Source organism: Hemitrygon akajei, chromosome 11 (genome assembly GCF_048418815.1).
Source record: "Hemitrygon akajei chromosome 11, sHemAka1.3, whole genome shotgun sequence".
Lineage (NCBI taxonomy): Eukaryota > Metazoa > Chordata > Chondrichthyes > Myliobatiformes > Dasyatidae > Hemitrygon > Hemitrygon akajei.
The window spans coordinates 1,212,601-1,225,146 of record NC_133134.1 but is presented as its reverse complement, the minus strand read 5'-3'; the positions used below and the strand labels follow the sequence as shown (position 1 = coordinate 1,225,146).

The window sequence follows — 12,546 nt, the reverse complement described above, 5'->3', positions numbered from 1 at the left end:
GGATACGGTTTGACGGTGTACGTGTAGGATGGGGAGACGGTGTGACGGTGTACATGCAGGGTGGGGACAGTTTGTGACGGTGTATATGCAGGATGGGGAGACGGTTTGATGGTGTACGTGTAGGATGGGGAGACGGTTTGACGGTGTACGTGCAGGATGGGGAGATGGTGTGACGGTGTACGTGCAGGATGGGGAGACGGTGTGACGGTGTACATGCAGGATGGGGAGACGGTTTGACGGTGTACGTGCAGTGTGGGGACAGTGTGTCATGGTGTAGGGTGGGGAGATGATGTGACAGTGTACGTGCAGGATGGGGAGACTGTGACGGTGTAGGGTGGGGAGATGGTGTGACGGTGTACGTGCAGGGTGGGGACAGTATGTGACGGTGTACGCGTAGGATGGGGAGACGGTGTGACGGTGTACGTGCAGGATGGGGAGATGGTGTGACGGTGTACGTGCAGGGTGGGGACAGTATGTGACGGTGTACGCGTAGGATGGGGAGACGGTGTGACGGTGTACGTGCAGGGTGGGGACAGTTTGTGACAGTGTATGTGCAGGATGGGGAGACGGTGTGACGGTATACGTGCAGGGTGGGAACAGTGTGTGACGGTGTAGGGTGGGGAGATGGTGTGATGGTGTACGTGCAGGATGGGGAGACGGTGTGACGGTGTACGTGCAGGGTGGGGACAGTGTGTGACGGTGTACGTGCAGGATAGGGAGACGGTGTGATGGTGTACGTGCAGTGTGGGGACAGTGTGTCATGGTGTAGGGTGGGGAGATGGTGTGACAGTGTACGTGCAGGATGGGGAGATGGTGTGACGGTGTACGTGCAGGGTGGGGACAGTATGTGACGGTGTACGCGTAGGATGGGGAGACGGTGTGACGGTGTACGTGCAGGATGGAGACAGTGTGTGACGGTGTACATGCAGGATGGGGAGACGGTGTGACAGTGTACATGCAGGGTGGGGAGACAGTGTGTGACTCTGTACATGCAGGATGGGGACAGTGTGTAACGGTGTAGGGTGGGGACAGTGTGTGACGGTGTACATGCAGGATGGGGAGACGGTGTGACGGTGTACGTGCAGGGTGGGAACAGTGTGTGATGGTGTACGTGCAGGATGGGGAGATGGTGTGACGGTGTACGTGCAGGGTGGGGACAGTGTGTGACGGTGTACGTGCAGGATAGGGAGACGGTGTGATGGTGTACGTGCAGTGTGGGGACAGTGTGTCATGGTGTAGGGTGGGGAGATGGTGTGACAGTGTACGTGCAGGATGGGGAGACTGTGACGGTGTAGGGTGGGGAGATGGTGTGACGGTGTACGTGCAGGGTGGGGACAGTATGTGACGGTGTACGCGTAGGATGGGGAGACGGTGTGACGGTGTACGTGCAGGATGGGGAGATGGTGTGACGGTGTACGTGCAGGGTGGGGACAGTATGTGACGGTGTACGCGTAGGATGGGGAGACGGTGTGACGGTGTACGTGCAGGGTGGGGACAGTTTGTGACAGTGTATGTGCAGGATGGGGAGACGGTGTGACGGTATACGTGCAGGGTGGGAACAGTGTGTGACGGTGTAGGGTGGGGAGATGGTGTGATGGTGTACGTGCAGGATGGGGAGACGGTGTGACGGTGTACGTGCAGGGTGGGGACAGTGTGTGACGGTGTACATGCAGGATAGGGAGACGGTGTGATGGTGTACGTGCAGTGTGGGGACAGTGTGTCATGGTGTAGGGTGGGGAGATGGTGTGACAGTGTACGTGCAGGATGAGGAGATGGTGTGACGGTGTACGTGCAGGGTGGGGACAGTATGTGACGGTGTACGCGTAGGATGGGGAGACGGTGTGACGGTGTACGTGCAGGATGGGGAGATGGTGTGACGGTGTACGTGCAGGGTGGGGACAGTATGTGACAGTGTACGCGTAGGATGGGGAGACGGTGTGACGGTGTACGTGCAGGATGGGGAGATGGTGTGACGGTGTACGTGCAGGGTGGGGACAGTATGTGACGGTGTACGCGTAGGATGGGGAGACGGTGTGACGGTGTACGTGCAGGATGGGGAGATGGTGTGACGGTGTACGTGCAGGGTGGGGACAGTTTGTGACAGTGTATGTGCAGGATGGGGAGACGGTGTGACGGTATACGTGCAGGGTGGGAACAGTGTGTGACGGTGTAGGGTGGGGAGATGGTGTGATGGTGTACGTGCAGGATGGGGAGACGGTGTGACGGTGTACGTGCAGGATGGAGACAGTGTGTGACGGTGTACATGCAGGATGGGGAGACGGTGTGACGGTGTACGTGCAGGGTGGGGAGACGGTGTGACGGTGTACGTGCAGGATGGAGACAGTGTGTGACAGTGTACGTGCAGGATGGGGAGACGGTGTGACGGTGTACGTGCAGGGTGGGGACAGTGTGTGATGGTGTACGTGCAGGATGGGGAGATGGTGTGACGGTGTACGTGCAGGGTGGGGACAGTGTGTGACGGTGTACGTGCAGGATAGGGAGACGGTGTGATGGTGTACGTGCAGTGTGGGGACAGTGTGTCATGGTGTAGGGTGGGGAGATGGTGTGACAGTGTACGTGCAGGATGGGGAGACTGTGACGGTGTAGGGTGGGGAGATGGTGTGACGGTGTACGTGCAGGGTGGGGACAGTATGTGACGGTGTACGCGTAGGATGGGGAGACGGTGTGACGGTGTACGTGCAGGATGGGGAGATGGTGTGACGGTGTATGTGCAGGGTGGGGACAGTTTGTGACAGTGTATGTGCAGGATGGGGAGACGGTGTGACGGTGTACGTGCAGGGTGTGAACAGTGTGTGACGGTGTAGGGTGGGGAGATGGTGTGATGGTGTACGTGCAGGATGGGGAGACGGTGTGACGGTGTACGTGCAGGATGGAGACAGTGTGTGACGGTGTACATGCAGGATGGGGAGACGGTGTGACGGTGTACATGCAGGGTGGGGACAGTTTGTGACGGTGTACATGCAGGATGGGGATACGGTTTGACAGTGTACGTGCAGGATGGGGACAGTGTGTGACGGTGTACATGCAGGATGGGGAGACGGTGTGACAGTGTACATGCAGGGTGGGGAGACAGTGTGTGACTCTGTACATGCAGGATGGGGACAGTGTGTAACGGTGTAGGGTGGGGACTGTGTGTGAAGGTGTACGTGCAGGATGGGGAGACGGTGTGACGGTGTACGTGCAGGATGGGGACAGTGTGTGCCGGTGTACATGCAGGATGGGCACAGTGTGTAACGGTGTAGGGTGGGGAGATGGTGTGATGGTGTACGTGCAGGATGGGGAGACGGTGTGACGGTGTACATGCAGGGTGGGGACAGTTTGTGACGGTGTATATGCAGGATGGGGATACGGTTTGACAGTGTACGTGCAGGATGGGGACAGTGTGTGACGGTGTACATGCAGGATGGGGAGACGGTGTGACAGTGTACATGCAGGGTGGGGAGACAGTGTGTGACTCTGTACATGCAGGATGGGGACAGTGTGTAACGGTGTAGGGTGGGGACTGTGTGTGAAGGTGTACGTGCAGGATGGGGAGACGGTGTGACGGTGTATGTGCAGGGTGGGGACAGTTTGTGACGGTGTATATGCAGGATGGGGAGACGGTGTGACGGTGTACGTGCAGGATGGGGACAGTGTGTGCCGGTGTACATGCAAGATGGGCACAGTGTGTAACGGTGTAGGGTGGGGAGATGGTGTGATGGTGTACGTGCAGGGTGGGGACAGTTTGTGACGGTGTATATGCAGGATGGGGAGACGGTTTGACGGTGTACGTGCAGGATGGGGACAGTGTGTGCCGGTGTACTTGCAAGATGGGCACAGTGTGTAACGGTGTAGGGTGGGGAGATGGTGTGATGGTGTACGTGCAGGATGGGGAGAAGGTGTGACGGTGTACGTGCAGGATGGGGAGACGGTGTGACGGTGTACATGCAGGGTGGGGACAGTTTGTGACGGTGTATATGCAGGATGGGGATACGGTTTGACGGTGTACGTGTAGGATGGGGAGACGGTGTGACGGTGTACATGCAGGGTGGGGACAGTTTGTGACGGTGTATATGCAGGATGGGGAGACGGTTTGATGGTGTACGTGTAGGATGGGGAGACGGTTTGACGGTGTACGTGCAGGATGGGGAGATGGTGTGACGGTGTACGTGCAGGATGGGGAGACGGTGTGACGGTGTACATGCAGGATGGGGAGACGGTTTGACGGTGTACGTGCAGGATGGGGAGACGGTGTGACGGTGTACGTGCAGGGTGGGAACAGTGTGACGGTGTAGGGTGGGGAGATGGTGTGATGGTGTACGTGCAGGATGGGGAGACGTTGTGATGGTGTACGTGCAGGGTGGGGACAGTATGTGACGGTGTACGGTGTACGCGGATGGTGGGGACAGTATGTGACGGTGTACGTGCAGGATGGGGAGACGGTGTGACGGTGTACGTGCAGGGTGGGGACAGTATGTGACAGTGTACGGTGTACGCGCAGGGTGGGGACAGTATGTGACGGTGTACGTGCAGGATGGGGAGACGGTGTGATGGTGTACGTGCAGAGTGGGGACAGTATGTGACGGTGTACGGTGTACGCGCAGGTTGGGGACAGTATGTGACGGTGTACGTGCACGATGGGGAGACGGTGTGACGGTGTACGTGCAGGGTTGGGACAGTGTGTGATGGTGTACGTGCAGGATGGGGAGATGTTGTGATGGTGTACGTGCATGATGTGGAGACGGTGTGATGGTGTACGCGCAAGGTGGGGACAGTATGTGACTGTGTATGTGCAGGATGGGGAGACGGTGTGATGGTGTACGTGCAGGATGGGGAGACGGTTTGATGATATACGTGCAGGGTGGGGACAGTATGTGACGGTGTACGTGCAGGGTGGGAAGATGGTGTGACGGTGTACGTGCAGTGTAGGGACAGTGTGTGACGGTGTACGTGCAGGGTGGGGAGACGGTGTGATGGTGTACGTGCAGGGTGGGGACAGTATGTGACAGTGTACGGTGTACGCGCAGGGTGGGGAGACTGTGATGCTGTAGGGTGGGGAGATGGTGTGACGGTGTACGTGCAGGGTGGGGACAGTATGTGACAGTGTACGGTGTACGCGCAGGATGGGGAGACGGTGTGATGGTGTACGTGCAGGGTTGGGACAGTATGTGACAATGTGCGTGCAGGATGGGGAGATGGTGTGACGGTCTACGTGCAGGGTGGGGACAGTATGTGACGGTGTACGTGCAGGGTGGGGACAGTATGTGACAGTGTGCGTGCAGGATGGGGACAGTGTGTGACGGTGTGCGTGCAGGATGGGGAGATGGTGTGACGGTGTATGTGCAGGGTGGGGACAGTATGTGAAGTTGTACGTGCAGGATGGGGAGACGGTGTGACGGTATATGTGCAGGGTGGGGACAGTATGTGACGGTGTGCGTGCAGGAGGGGGACAGTGTGTGACGGTGTACATGTAGTGTGGGAGACTGTGCGGTGTACGTGCAGGATGGGGAGACGGAGTGACGGTATACGTGCTGGGTGGGGACAGTATGTGACGGTGTACGTACAGGATGGGGAGACGGTGTGACGGTGTACGTGCAGGGTGGGGACAGTTTGTGATGGTGTATGTGCAGGATGGGGAGATGGTGTGACGGTGTACGTGCAGGGTGGGGACAGTTTGTGACGGTGTACGTGCAGAATGGGGAGATGGTGTGACGGTGTACGTGCAGGATGGGGAGACGGTGTGACGGTTTACGTGCAGGGTGGGGACAGTTTGAGACGGTGTACGTGCAGGAATGGGAGATGGTGTGACGGTGTGCATGCAGGATGGGGAGACGGTGTGATGGTATACGTGCACGGTGGGGACAGTATGTGACGGTATATGTGCAGGATGGGGACAGTATGTGACGTTGTACGTGCAGGATGGGGAGACGGTATGACGGTATATGTGCAGGGTGGGGACAGTATGTGACGGTGTGCGTGCAGGATGGGGACAGTGTGTGACGGTGTACATGTAGTGTGGGAGACTGTGCGGTGTACGTGCAGGATGGGGAGATGGTGTGACGGTGTGCGTGCAGGATGGGGAGACGGTGTGACGGTGTACGTGCACGGTGGGGACAGTATGTGACGGTGTGCGTGCAGGATGGGGAGACGGTGTGACGGTATACGTGCACGGTGGGGACAGTATTTGACGGTGTACGTGCAGGATGGGGAGATGGTGTGATGGTATACGTGCACGGTGGGGACAGTATGTGATGGTGTACGTGCAGGGTGGGGACAGTATGTGACGGTGTGCGTGCAGGATGGGGAGATGGTGTGACGGTGTATGTGCAGGGTGGGGACAGTATGTGACGGTGTGCGTGCAGGATGGGGAGATGGTGTGACGGTGTACGTGCAGGGTGGGGACAGTTTGTGACGGTGTACGTGCAGAATGGGGAGATGGTGTGACGGTGTACGTGCAGGATGGGTAGACGGTGTGACGGTGTACGTGCAGGGTGGGGACAGTTTGTGATGGTGTATGTGCAGGATGGGGAGATGGTGTGACGGTGTACGTGCAGGGTGGGGACAGTTTGTGACGGTGTACGTGCAGAATGGGGAGATGGTGTGACGGTGTACGTGCAGGATGGGGAGACGGTGTGACGGTTTACGTGCAGGGTGGGGACAGGTTGAGACGGTGTACGTGCAGGAATGGGAGATGGTGTGACGGTGTGCATGCAGGATGGGGAGACGGTGTGACGGTATACGTGGACGGTGGGGACAGTATGTGACGGTGTACGTGCAGGGTGGGGACAGTACGTGACGGTGTGCGTGCAGGATGGGGAGATGGTGTGATGGTGTATGTGCAGGGTGGGGACAGTATGTGACGGTATATGTGCAGGGTGGGGACAGTATGTGACGTTGTACGTGCAGGATGGGGAGATGGTGTGACGGTATATGTGCAGGGTGGGGACAGTATGTGACGGTGTGCGTGCAGGATGGGGACAGTGTGTGACGGTGTACGTGCAGGATGGGGAGATGGTGTGACGGTATACGTGCAGGGTGGGGACAGTATGTGACGGTGTGCGTGCAGGTTGGGGAGATGGTGTGACGGTGTACGTGCAGGGTGGGGACAGTATGTGACGTTGTACGTGCAGGATGGGGAGACGGTGTGACGGTATATGTGCAGGGTGGGGACAGTATGTGACGGTGTGCGTGCAGGATGGGGACAGTGTGTGACGGTGTACGTGCAGGGTGGGAAGATGGTGTGACGGTGTACGTGCAGTGTAGGGACAGTGTGTGACGGTGTACGTGCAGGGTGGGGAGACGGTGTGATGGTGTACGTGCAGGGTGGGGACAGTATGTGACAGTGTACGGTGTACGCGCAGGGTGGGGAGACTGTGATGCTGTAGGGTGGGGAGATGGTGTGACGGTGTACGTGCAGGGTGGGGACAGTATGTGACAGTGTACGGTGTACGCGCAGGATGGGGAGACGGTGTGATGGTGTACGTGCAGGGTTGGGACAGTATGTGACAATGTGCGTGCAGGATGGGGAGATGGTGTGACGGTCTACGTGCAGGGTGGGGACAGTATGTGACGGTGTACGTGCAGGGTGGGGACAGTATGTGACAGTGTGCGTGCAGGATGGGGACAGTGTGTGACGGTGTGCGTGCAGGATGGGGAGATGGTGTGACGGTGTATGTGCAGGGTGGGGACAGTATGTGAAGTTGTACGTGCAGGATGGGGAGACGGTGTGACGGTATATGTGCAGGGTGGGGACAGTATGTGACGGTGTGCGTGCAGGAGGGGGACAGTGTGTGACGGTGTACATGTAGTGTGGGAGACTGTGCGGTGTACGTGCAGGATGGGGAGATGGTGTGACGGTGTGCGTGCAGGATGGGGAGACGGTGTGACGGTATACGTGCACGGTGGGGACAGTATGTGACGGTGTACGTGCAGGATGGGGAGATGGTGTGACGGTATACGTGCAGGGTGGGGACAGTATGTGACGGTGTGCGTGCAGGATGGGGAGATGGTGTGATGGTGTATGTGCAGGGTGGGGACAGTATGTGACGGTGTACGTGCAGGATGGGGAGATGGTGTGACGGTATACGTGCACGGTGGGGACAGTATGTGATGGTGTACGTGCAGGGTGGGGACAGTATGTGACGGTGTGCGTGCAGGATGGGGAGACGGTGTGACGGTGTACGTGCAGGGTGGGGACAGTATGTGACGGTGTGCGTGCAGGATGGGGAGATGGTGTGACGGTGTATGTGCAGGGTGGGGACAGTATGTGACGTTGTACGTGCAGGATGGGGAGACAGTGTGACGGTATATGTGCAGGGTGGGGACAGTATCTGACGTTGTACGTGCAGGATGGGGAGACGGTGTGACGGTATATGTGCAGGGTGGGGACAGTATGTGACGGTGTGCGTGCAGGATGGGGACAGTGTGTGACGGTGTACATGTAGTGTGGGAGACTGTGCGGTGTACGTGCAGGATGGGGAGACGGTGTGACGGTGTACGTGCAGGGTGGGGACAGTTTTTGACGGTGTATGTGCAGGATGGGGAGACGGTGTGACGGTATACGTGCAGGGTGGGAAGACGGGAGTATTGTATGTGTGGGGTTGAGAAAGCTGGCATGTTATACATGCACTCTGGGGAGACAGTGGGATGGCTAACTTTGTGTTTGACGTTGCTCCATCCACCCACAGGAGAAGGTGGCATTTCACAGACAGAGCCATGAAGTTCTCGCTCCCCGGACTTTACCTCGGCTATCTCAAACTCTGCAGCTCAGTTGACCAGATTCGGGTTCTCGTCTCCCAGAAACTGCCCAACATCCTGTGTCATGTCAAGATCAGGAACAACCACAATGTCTCCAGGTAACATAGCACCATTATGACCAGCATCTTTGTGTATTTTGTGAATCTAAGACCGTAAGATATTAGAGCAGAATGAGGCCATTTGACCTAACAAGTCTTCTCCAACTTTCCATCATGGCTGATCCATTTTCTCTCTCAATCCCAATTTTCTGACTTCTCCACATATCACTTCATGCCCTGACCAATCTAGAATATATCAATCTCTGCCTCAAATACAGTCACCACTGATTTATCACTCTCTGAAGAACTTCCTTCTCTACTCCATTCTAAAAGGACGCTCCTCTATTCTGAGGCTGTGTCCTCTAGCCTTAGACTCTCCCACCATAGGAAGCATCACCTGCACATCCACTCTATTGAGGTTTTTCAACTTTTCATAAGTTTGAATTCTGAATTCCAGTGAATACAGGCCCAGAGCCATCAACAGTTCTTCATATGACAAGCCTTTCAATCCTGGGATTATTTTCATGAACACCTACGCTCTGTCCGCCAGAGAAAGCAGGATCTTCCAGTGGCCACACATTTTAATTCCACATCCCATTCCCATTCTGATAATGTCTATCCATGGCCTCCTCTACTAACAAGATGAAGCCACACTCAAGTTGGAGGAACAACACCTTAAATTCCGTCTAGGTAGCCTCCAACCTGATGGCATGAACATTGATCTCTCTAACTTCTGTTAATGCCCCCCTCCCCTTCTTACCCCATTGCTTGCTTGCTTATTTATCTATTTATTTATTTATTTATTTCTCTCTCCTCCCCCCCCCCCCTCTCTCTCTCTCTCTCCCCCCCCTTCTCTTTTCTCTGTTTTTTTTTTCTCTCTGTCCCTGTCACAATAACTCCTTGCCTGCTCTCCATCTTCCTCTGGTGCTCCCCTCCCCCTTCCTTTCTCCCTAGGCCTCCCATCCCATGAACCTCTCCCTCTCCAGCCGTGTATCACTTTTGCCAATCAACTTTCCAGCTCTCAGCTTCATTCCTCCCCCTCCTGTCTTCTCCTCTGATTTCGGATCTCCCCCACCCCTCCCACTTTCAAATCTCTTACCATCTCTTCTTTCAGTTAGTCCTGACGAAGGGTCTCGGCCCGAAACGTTGACTGTACTTCTTCCTATAGATGCTGCCTGGCCTGCTGCATTCCACCAGCATTTTGTGTGTGTTGCATTATTTTCATGAACCTCCTTAAAACATCCTTTCTAAGACAAGGGGCATAAAACTGTTCAAATACTGCAAGTGAGGACTCACCAGTGGTTTATAGAACTTCAACATTACATCCTTGTTTTTATATTCTAGTCCTCTTCAAATGAGTAGAGCAGTGGGCTAAGCACACACCCCTGAGGTGCGCCAATGTTGATCATCAGCGAGGAGGATATGTTATCACCAATCCACACAGATTGTGGTTTTCCAGTTAGGAGGTCGAAGCTCCAAATGCAGAGGGATGTACAGAGGCTCAGGTTCTGCAACTTCTCAATCAGGATTGTGGGAACGATGGTACTGTATTAAGTGCTGAGCTATAGTCAACGAACAGCATCCTGACGTAGGTGTTTGTGTTCTCCAGGTGGACTAAAGCCGTGTGGAGAACCATTGAGATTGCGTCTGCCATTGACCTATTGTGGTGATAGGCAAGTTGCAGTGGGTCCAGGTCCTTGCTGAGACAGGAGTTCAGTCTAGTCATGACCAACCTCTCAAAGCATTTCATCACTGTCGATGTGAGTGCCACTGGGTGATAGTCATTAAGGTAGCCCACATTATTCTTCTTTGGCACTGGTATAATTGTAGCCTGTTTGAAGCTAGTGGGAACTTCTGCCCATAGCAGTAAAAGGTTGAAATGTATTTTGCATTAGTCTTCATTGTAGAAGACACTAACAGTATGGTAGAAGTTCCAGGTATCAGGTGTCATGAAGTGTGTGAAGTTACCATAACTAGAGTGAAGGTTCTTGGGGAGACTAAAGGGTCTGAAAGCAGATAAGTCATCTTGACCAGATGGTGTACACCCAGGGTTCTGAAAGAGGTGGTTGAAGAGATTGTGGAGGCATTATGGAATGGTTCTAGAAGATTAGAAATTTCCAAGTGTCACTCCACCCTTCAAGAAGGGAGAGAGACAGAAGAGTTGAAACTATAGGCCAGTTAGTCTGACCTCAGTGGTTGGGAGGATGTTAGAGTCAATTATTAATGATGAGGTCTCAGGGTACTTGGAGGCACATGATAAAATAGGCCATAGTCAGCATGGTTTCCTTAAGGGAAAATCTTGCCAGACAATTCTGTTGGAATTCTTTGAAAAAATAACAAGCAGGATAGACAAAGGAGAATCAGTGGATGTTGTGCACTTGGATTTTCAGAAGGCCTTTGACAAGGTGCCACACATGAGGCTGCTTAACAAGCTACAAGCCCACGATATTACAGGAAGGATTCTAGCATGGATAAAGCAGTGGCTGATTGGCAGGAGGCAAAGAGTGGGAATAAAGGGAACCTTTTCTGGCTAGCTGCCGCTGACTAGTGGTGTTCCACATAGGTTTGTGTTGGGACTGATTCTTTTTACTTCATATGTCAGGAATTTGGATGATGGAATTGATGACTTTGTTGCAAAGTCTGCAGACAATATAGATAGTTGGAGGGGCAGGTAGTTTTGAGGAAATAGAGAGGCTGCAGAAGTACTTAGATAGATTAGGAGAATGGGCAAAGAAATGGCAGATGGAATACAGTGTCAGGAAGTGTATGGTCATGCACTTTGGTAGAAGAAATAAAAGGGTTGACTATTTTCTAAATGGAGAGAAAATACAAAAAAACTTGTCCTTGTGCTGGATTCCTTAAGGTTATTTGCAGGTTGAGTCTGTGGTGAGGAAGCCAATGTGATGCTATCATTCATTTCAAAAGAACTAGAATATAAAAGCAAGGATGTAATGTTGAGACTTCATAAAGCACAGGTGAGGCCTCAAATGTAGTATTGTGAGCAGGTTTTGGCCCCTTAGAAAGGATGTGCTGAAACTGGAGAGGGTTCATGGGAGGCTCATCAAAATGATTCCAGGATTGAATGGCTTGTCATATGAAGAGTGTTTGATGTCTCTGGGCCTGTATTCACTAGAATTCAGAAGAATGAGGGGTGACCTCATTGAAACCTATTGAAAGGTGAAAGGCTTGGATAGAGTGGATGTGGAAAGGATGTTTCTGATGGTGGGAGAGTCTAAGACCAGAGCACACAGCTTCAGCATAAAGGAGTGTCCTTTTAGAACAGAGATGGGAAATTTCTTCAATCAGAGGGGTGAATTTGTGGTTCTGCGCCATAGGCAGCTGCGGGGGCCAAGTCTTTATGTATACGTATATTTAACTTTACAAGAAAACCATTAATTCTGTCATCGGTCATTGATATATAACGTAAAAAGAAGAGATCTCAAAATAGACTCTTGTGGAACAGCACTAATCATGGGCAGTCAACCAGAAAAGTCCCTCTTTATTCCGACTCTTTCCTGTCAATCAGCCACTGCTTTATCGATGCTAGTATCTTTCCTGTAATACCATGGACTCTTAACTTGTTAAGCTGCCTCATGTGTGGCACCTTGTCAAAGTCCTTCTGAAAATTGAAGTGCACAGCATCCACTGATTCTCCTTTGTCTATCCCGCATTTATTTTTCAAAGAATTCCAAAGAATTGTCAGGCAAGATTTTCCCTTGAGGAAACCATGCTGACTATGGTCTATTTTATT

At 53.7% G+C, this 12,546-nt stretch overlaps 1 protein-coding gene across 1 annotated transcript in view; it reads left to right on the top strand.

Annotated features, from left to right (window-relative positions):
- Positions 1 to 12,546, top strand: part of LOC140735216 (ankyrin-repeat and fibronectin type III domain-containing 1-like) — a 422,525-nt gene that overhangs the window by 333,481 nt on the left and 76,498 nt on the right. Inside the window, 2 exon segments of the mRNA XM_073060001.1 lie at positions 8,688 to 8,729; positions 8,731 to 8,855. Of these exon segments, the coding sequence (XP_072916102.1) occupies positions 8,688 to 8,729; positions 8,731 to 8,855 (167 nt within the window).